This window comes from Pistacia vera, unplaced genomic scaffold, assembly GCF_008641045.1.
Source record: "Pistacia vera cultivar Batoury unplaced genomic scaffold, PisVer_v2 Contig78, whole genome shotgun sequence".
Classification (NCBI taxonomy): Eukaryota; Viridiplantae; Streptophyta; class Magnoliopsida; order Sapindales; family Anacardiaceae; genus Pistacia; species Pistacia vera.
In genome coordinates this window covers 188,101-196,600 of record NW_022196645.1, presented here as the reverse complement: position 1 = coordinate 196,600, position 8,500 = coordinate 188,101, and the positions used below count along the sequence as shown (strand labels likewise).

Below are 8,500 nucleotides of genomic sequence, written 5' to 3'. Positions count from 1 at the left end.
CTCCCCCTTTTGAAATTAAGAGTCATTGCTACATTTAATCCACTTCTAGAAAGCTACAGTACCTAGAGGAATAGTCGTTGCACCATCGTGAACGATCACTCCTAACATAACAAATACTTTTGCTCAAATCTAAGGTTTATGGAATGATCATTCAACCATCGTGAACGATCATTCCACTATATGGAATGGTCAGTCCATTGACTTCTCAAAATCTATAAAAATTTCAAAAGCATGAACGAATTTTTGGAATGATGTCATTTTACCAAGTAACGATTTTTGAGTTGGAATGGTTATATGGCATTGCTGTTTTGGTTGAAACACTTGTACTTCAAGTTGGGCTAGATCCTAGCCAACGATGTTGGTCTTTGTTGGTTGTGCTGCTGGCATGAGAAAAAGTCATCGACTTTTCTCTCTTTTTTTTTTTAATAAAATTTTTATGTTTTTAATGTTTTAAATTTGAAAATAGAAATAAATGTTCTTTCTTTTGTGCAAATTTTTTTCTTTAAAAAAAAAAAAAACTGCCTTTTCTCTTTTTTATTTACATTATTTTATTTTATTTTCTTATTATTTATAACATTTAAACTTTGAAATCAGACAAATTTTAATTTTAACTGATTTTTTTGTTTTGTTTTTAAATTTAAAATTGAAAGATTAAAACCAAATAAATAACTAGGGGTATCTAATTGTTTTTGTTGTTTTCTGTTAAAATTAACAAGTGCTCCTAAATTGAACGAAGTTACTGTTTAATCTCCTTAAATTAACAAGTGCTCCTAAATTGAACGAAGTTACTATTTAATTTTTTAAACTTTAAATTAAACAAAATTACTATTTAATATCTCTAAATTGAACAAATTGAAATTTGTCTTTTTCTAAGCATTTCATTAAAAAAGTATACCTCGATTGATGATATCTTATAATTTAACATATACCTGGGCCATTAGCCATTACATTACGACTTGGCCATTCCATGAACTAACAGCACACTTCCTCTCAACCACCTTTCAAATAACTCTCACCTTATCCTGCATCCAAATAGTAATTCAGAATAATATGAGTTCATTCAATCACCAGCTTAAACCCCAGAATGGTAATGATCAAGAAGATTTCTTGTTTGCCATGGAACTCGTCACCGGTACAGTGCTCCCTATGACCATGAAAGCCGCCATCGAGCTTGGCTTGCTAGAGATCATGGCAAAAGCTAGCCCATCTCACCTCTCTTCTTCTGAGATTGCTTCTCATTTGCGGTCGAAGAACCAAGATGCCCCAGTAGTAGTTGACAGGATCTTACGCCTCCTTGCTTCTCACTCTATCCTCACATGTAAACTTGTCACCAACAAAGATGGACAGGCCCAAAGACTCTATGGTTTGGCACCAGTTTGCAGATACTTTGTTCAAAATGAAGATGGAGTTTCTCTTGCTCCTTCCATGCTCATAGTTCAGGACAAAGCCTCTGTCGATTGTTGGTTTGTTTCCTCCAATTCAATTCCTAGTTATACATCTTATGAATATTTTCACTGCTGTCAGGGATGGAGACACAAAAGGCTCAGCGGGGCTTCATGCCCCCTCCGACCCTAATTTTTTGGGTTAATATTCTTAATAATAAAAAACCCTTTATTTTATATCATGAAGTAGTCTCAATGCATAAAACCAGCACTTTTTTTTTTCCCCTCTCTCGAAACTTGTGATTGAATATAGACCATCCAGTACATAAGCAAAATAACCAATATAACTTACAATTCCAAAACAATACTTTTTTTTCTTTTTTTCCTCCTGAGTAAATTATCTTCATCTATTTTAGTAGTAATATTAATCTATGTCTCACGTTTTTATTATATAGATGATCAATTCTTGTATTTTTAATGTTTTAATTTTTTTTCTTGCCCCCACTGACAAAATCTGTCAATAGGTACCATTTAAAAGATGCCGTGTTGGAGGGAAGCTTGCCATTTATGAAGGCACATAATGGAATGCAGGGGTTTGAGTATGCAGCACAAGATAGCAGAATAAACAGTCTCTTCAATCAATCGATGCACAATCACACTGCTTTAGTCATGAAGAGAATTCTTGAAATTTACAGAGGATTTGAAGGCTTAAATGAGCTAATGGATGTTGGTGGTGGCTTCGGTTCAAATCTCAGATTAATAGTTTCTAAGTACCCACAAATTAAGGGTATTAACTTTGACTTGCCTTATGTTATTAAAGATGCAATCTCTTCTTCAGGTATTTAATTAATTATTGTTCTATTATTCTTCTCCTTTCTTCACGTGATCTGAGTTTTGATCAAATTTGAGGAATGATTTGAATTTTTCATTTTTCTTTTACTGTAGGTGTGAATCACGTTGGTGGTGATATGTTCCTTGAAGTTCCAAAAGCAGAATATATTTTCATGAAGGTTGGAATAATTTACTTGAGTAAACACTTAATTGTTCTTGATAAATTTATACATAACCAAATGGTTTTGTATTTTCTAATGTTTCAGTGGATACTTCATGACTGGGGTGATGATAAATGTTTGAAGTTATTAAAGAACTGTTATAATGCTCTACCAGATTCTGGAAAAGTAATTATAGTTGAATCTATACTGCCGGAATTTCCTGAGAATGATGTTGTAACTAAAAATGTTTCAAGACTTGACCTATGTATGTTTAATACAATTCCTGGAGCGAAGGAGAGGACAAAGCAGGAGTTCCAGGATTTGGCAACCAGAGCTGGATTTGCAGTACCGGATGTTATATGTCGTGCTTATTGCTATTGGGTGATTGAGCTCTACAAAAGGAAGTGATCAATCTAATTAGTTAGCTATAATTAATATTTTCTTAACGTTTCTTCAAGAAGTTATATGTTATTTAATGACATCGATCCTGGGATATTTTTATTTTTCTATGTTAATGTCACTTGTCAACCTCACTTTCATATTACTGCTTAAGTTATTATTATTCTTCCTTTTATAATATATGAATATTTGCTGTAGTACAAGTTAGCGATTGCTTGCATTCTTCTCCTTTTAATTTACTAGGAGATATAGTCAACAATTAATGTCCTTTTGTCTATGCTGATAAACAATAACACTAGTATATATATATTTTCTAATGATTGGGGTGTCCGGATTAGCTTACGCATGTCTTAACTAATCCCCCAAGACTCTGAAACTATTAGTCGGATAAAAGCTTTAGTGGCTACCTCTATTAGCAACTGAGAAGGGATTGAGCTTAGGACCTCTTGAGTAATATAACTAAGAGTCTCGATCGAATCACTCGGCTACCCAAGGGTTGGTTAACACTTGTATATTTTGAATATGGAAAAATTTATCATGGATGTTTAAAGTTTATATATCTACTTCAATAAACTCTAAGTCAATGAATTAACTTAAAAATTGATCGATGAATTAGGATAATGATATGATAGAGTAAATAGAAAATAGAAAGCGAAACGTAAATGTGTGCTTGAAGGGTATAGCCGTATAGGGTTCAATAAAATCTTTGAGATTTTAAAAATTAATTCTTGTAATCCCTCTCTTTTATGATTCATTTGATAGGTTTTCCATGTCTTGTTTTTTCTGCGTTGTCCTCCACTTTTACCTTTTATAATGCTTAACTTCTTCTTATTATTTCTTTTAATATATATTTTATATTTTCACAATAGTATTACAACTCCTTTAATTTATTCAGATATACAAGTGAATAATAATGTCGTTTATTCTACGCTGATAAAGAAGCAAACTTGTATATCTTTAACATTAAAAACCTATGATTTATAAGTGTCAGAGTTTGAGTAGACAAGAGCGACAAAGAAAAAAGAGACTATTGAAGTACACTCAGAGAGATATCTTTGAGAAGGTAAGAGAGATAACTAGAAGTGTCGGAGAATGCTTTAGAGATATCTAAGAGAAATTCAATTTAATTATATTGAATTGTTGTAAATTGTATTGAGTATACACAATCTATTTATACAAAAATGTAATAACTATGTAAGGATATATTTCAGTAAATGAAAATCTTAATGTTAGGAAGAAACTTTATTGAAAAAAATGAATACTGAATTAAATGATATAAAATAGTATTTTCAATTAAGAGACATTAAAGGAAATAATATGATTCATTTTGATATTATTAAGTGGGACGTCATTGATGATAATCTGATACAGTAATATTATATCATATATGATAAGTTTTCAAATATGAGTAGTGTCCTTGTTCTTAAGCTAAACAAATTCGTAAATACATTTTCAAAAAAAAAAAAAAAAACCTTTTTTATTTGTTTTCATTTAATTTAACTTCAATTTAATTAAGGTACATCAAGAATTCTTGAGGAGCTTGATTGATGCAGGGGCCCCATGGGACGAATAGCATCGACAGTATCAGAATTTTTAGTGAGGTACTCTGAAACGGCCAAACAAGTTAGGCTTGCTGTAAAACGAGTTTTGTCATTTTTTTTTAGCCTTTGGGAATCTTTTTTGGGACCTTTTTATTAGTTTTAGGGGTGTTTTTGCAAGTTTTTGGCCTTTTGTAATTTTCTTGATAATTGTTTAATTTTTTTTGGTTAAAAGGTCATTGTATAAAAAGAAAGAATGAATACAAACACTATGAATTTTGGAATACGCAACTCTAGTCTCCAGTAATGCACATAAACCAATTCGTTTATTGTTCATAAAAGCCTTAACTTCTTTTTGTTTAGAGGGTCGATTCAAGCCCCTAACATGCCAACATGCAATTTTAGACATGGGAGGTAATTAAAGAAGGGGACTCCCCTCGTCTGTCCCCAAGATTGTGCTCATCTTGGATGTCTCTTCTGTTTTGTTGATCGGACTCACTCAGATTTTGTCTGCAGTTTCCCTCAACTTTATCCTTTTTCAGGAAGCCATACATGGAAGCTGTATCCGAGTCAACATTAGTTTCTACCATGTCTGAATCATTTCCGGAAGTAAACCCATTCTCTTCATTTGCCAGGTTATTGTTGGTTCCTTCATTAATAATAACATGCCCATCTTCGTCCATTTCAAGCCTGTTTAGACATTGAAAAGTGTTACCCATCCTGCTGCTATAATTACGCTGCTGCTGTTGGTTCAGGTTGTTCTTCCCTTTCTTAGAACCCTTTTTTGGTGGCCTCCTAACTTGAGGATTGGCAGTTTGCTTGTTTGTATTCACCGGATTTAAGCCACTCTCGCTTGAATGAGAATCCTAGCCCGAAGGTGGCCGTGACACGTAGCGAGGGAAGTTTTTTTATTATTATATTCAATGAAATATTACCAACCTTGTGTGGTTATTTCTTTATCAAATCTAGTATCCGAATCTTGATATAATTCGATGGTGGTTTTCTCGTATAACTTGTTGTTTTTCAGGTTTCAATCATCTTTCTTGATTGTTTCGACATCATTGATGCCTGATTGATATTGAAATTAATAGTTATCAATCAATTGACAAACAAAGAACAAGCATGAACATGAAAATTATGTAAAGCTTAGTCATGGAATTTTGCTTTAGTAAAACTCATAATTATATATCTTTTTCATTTAATATTTCTTGACTCAATTAATTATCTGAAAATTTAAAAATTCAATATTATTTATAAAACAGATAACATAATAATATAAAGTTGAGTAATTATTTATAGAATTACTCTTTACATTATTATTTAGCAGTTTTTAAAGCAAAGACAAGACTCTGGTCCGCAAAGTGCCTTTGATGCTAAATTACCATACGCTTGTCTACACAGTGAAAAGCATAAATCGGGAGTGCAATTCGCCACCTTGAATGCCCCTGGCAGCAAGCAAACCTTTCCTCCTTGCATTTCTGTGAAAAATAATTCAACGTTAGCAATCTGAGTAGAAGATTATTTCAAATATTTATAATCTTGAAATGACAAATGGAAATCTAATTATTAATTACCGATAGGTATAACAAGAAGAAGCATGACGAAGACGAAGACGAATATGTGAAACTTATTCATGGTTTCTCTTTTACTCTTCAACTAACTAGAAAAGAAATTGTGATATATATTTTGAGCATTCCAATATTTATATTGGGGGGATTAGCAGTAAATTAATTAGAAAATATCTTAATTATTTAGTGTATCTTGAAAGAAAAATATTAATGCCAAATCAGTATCAGAGTAAAAACTATAAAATCTAGGCCAAATCTAAACTATTAAAGAAATATATAAAAATAAAATACCGAGTATCAGTTATAGAAGGATTGAATTTAGGGATTTTTTCCTTTTTTTAATTTTTTAAATCTATATTATACATTTATTAATACATAATTAATATCTCTCTAATGACATTTCAAAATCAATTTTGGTGTCTTCTAGTTTTTTTTTTTTGGGTAACATCCCACCTCATTAAGCTTCTTCTACAACCTACTCACTTAGAATTTGAATTTTTCTCAATCGGAAAGAATTGATCTAGGATAACCTTGAGGGGCAGTTTGGTTCGGGGTTAAGTGGCATTACTGGGGTAATGTCATCTTATATTACTTGATTACCACGTTTGGTTGTCAAGTAATATAAGATACCAGTAATCTTCAAATACCAATAATGGTTACTATTGGTAATATAAGAGGTAATCTGATTATCTCCATTTTCTTAGGTTTTCTGAGATTACCAGGGTTATCTTTTTTTGTTACAATTTTATCCCTTATTAATAAAAATTTTGGACAATAATACCCTTACTTTAAAACAAATTTACATTAATATCCTATTTCAATTTTACCCTTGTTTAATTAAAATTTTGGACAATAATGCCCTTATATTTAAAATAATTTACAGACCACCACTGCCACCAAGCCACCACCACCACAGCCACCCAGTCACCACCGCCGACAGCGGGTCAACCACCACGGACCACCGCCGAAAAATTACCGGAGTCCCTAAAAACACTAGAAATTCTGTGGGAGGCTCCGGGAGGCTTTGATATGGTCGGAAATGGCCAGATCTAGCCAGATCTGGCCCGATATGGTCGTTTTCGGCCATCAATATGGCCGGAAACGGCCATAACGAAGTCTTCTGGAGCCTCCCGCAGAATTTCCTTCTTTTTTAGGAGCTTCGGCGATTTTCCGACGGTTGTTCGCGGTGGCGGCAGGAGGTAGGGGTGATTTCATCATGAATTAAAGTTTTTTTATAAGCGGGGGTGTTTTAGCTAAATCTGAAATATTGGGGGTTAAAAAATTATTCAAAAATTAAAATAAAATAATATTATAAATATTTAAAAGAGGGTCAATTTAGTAATTTAAATAACATACCCACCAATTTATTCCCATAACCAAACATATTATATAACATACCCACCAACTAACCAAACATATTTTCTTAAAGATTCCCAGTAATCTTCCAAGGTAATCTATCTTCCAGTAATCCAATTTCCCAGTAATCTAACATTCCTGAATCAAACGCCCCCTAAGTATCTAGGATATTTATTGTGATTTTTCTTGGATTCCTTCTATTTTCTTTCCTTATTTGTTTTTATTTATTTCCTAGTTTAAATGGGAGAAAACTTCCATGTCTGGAGGGATTTTCTTACCTGTCAGGTGCAGATTTTATTTCCACTTTCCCATTTTTATATTTATAATTATTTGTTTCTATCTTTTATTTATGATATATATGATATAACTTTATAAATATAAGGATTTGCCAAGCCAAATCTATGACCACCGATGGCCATGGGTGTATTTTTTTTTTAACTTTTCAAAAATATTTAAAAAAAATATTTTTAGTTGTTTATTAAAATCAAAATCTTTAGTTCTAGGTATTTGTCTTCTTTTTTTCTTTCAGTAATTATACAGTTAGATATAATAAATTTGAACTTGGGAATTCTTGGAATATAGTATATGTAGTACCCCAAATGTCGCAGGTAATATATTAAGCATATATACTAAATGGAATACTTTTTATCTTATGATTTTCCTAAACATTCGTGGAGTCTCATATTAATCGTGGGATCATATTCATATTAAATGGAATTAAATTAGATAATAGTTCTTTAATTTTATCAAAATCTTTTTATAATTCTTTAATTTTTCCTTACATGAAAGGAATGCAAACACCTTATAAGTTCAATATTTCAGATAAGTCACAAATTAATTTTATAATAAGTGACCCCAAAGCTTAAATCAGGAAGTCTATGAAGGGAACAAACATCCTTGACTGTCAGACTAAACCTGTTAGGGTTTATATTATTCTTTCTTGTATAGAGTTCTAGTTAAGCAAAGACGGTAATTATGATATTTTCGTTTGATACGAAATCGTGTATCAACAACTGGCATCGTTTGTAAGAATCATGGTGACAACCTGCTCTAGTTATGTAGTGGGGTCGTTAATCCTTAGAAATCAGAATGAACCTCGTGTTGAGAATAAACTGCTGAATGTAATGCTTCCTCCAAGCAAGAAAAAGAAAGCCAGGAATCTTGTTATCGGGGCCAGTGTAACGATGGTGGATCCGTAAGAAGTGCTTCTAGAAACCATCCATATTGCTAGATATAGCCCACTAAACATGAGAAGTTTTACCAAT

At 32.2% G+C, this 8,500-nt stretch overlaps 1 protein-coding gene across 2 annotated transcripts; it reads left to right on the top strand.

The window, feature by feature from the left end:
- The first annotated feature begins 971 nt into the window (after window positions 1-971).
- On the top strand, window positions 972-2,902 carry LOC116116634 (caffeic acid 3-O-methyltransferase-like). Of its 2 annotated transcripts, none has more exons than XM_031402691.1 (4): window positions 972-1,463; window positions 1,907-2,169; window positions 2,328-2,392; window positions 2,480-2,902. In XM_031402691.1, exons 1-4 carry the CDS (start codon window positions 1,051-1,053, stop codon window positions 2,780-2,782), a joined length of 1,044 nt encoding a protein of 347 aa, XP_031258551.1. In that variant the 5' UTR covers window positions 972-1,050; the 3' UTR covers window positions 2,783-2,902. The 2 variants fall into 2 exon arrangements, with proteins under 2 accessions (XP_031258551.1, XP_031258550.1); XM_031402690.1 differs by having other exon boundaries at window positions 1,907-2,220.
- The last annotated feature ends 5,598 nt before the right edge of the window (window positions 2,903-8,500 follow it).

Excerpts from the sequence above, each read along its gene's own strand:
- LOC116116634 (XM_031402690.1), top strand. The coding sequence starts at position 1,051 with ATGAGTTCATTCAATCACCAGCTTAAACCCCAGAATGGTAATGATCAA. Across the intron at positions 1,464-1,906 it reads AAAGCCTCTGTCGATTGTTG|GTACCATTTAAAAGATGCCG; the intron begins GTTTGTTTCCTC and ends ATCTGTCAATAG. Across the intron at positions 2,393-2,479 it reads CAGAATATATTTTCATGAAG|TGGATACTTCATGACTGGGG; the intron begins GTTGGAATAATT and ends CTAATGTTTCAG.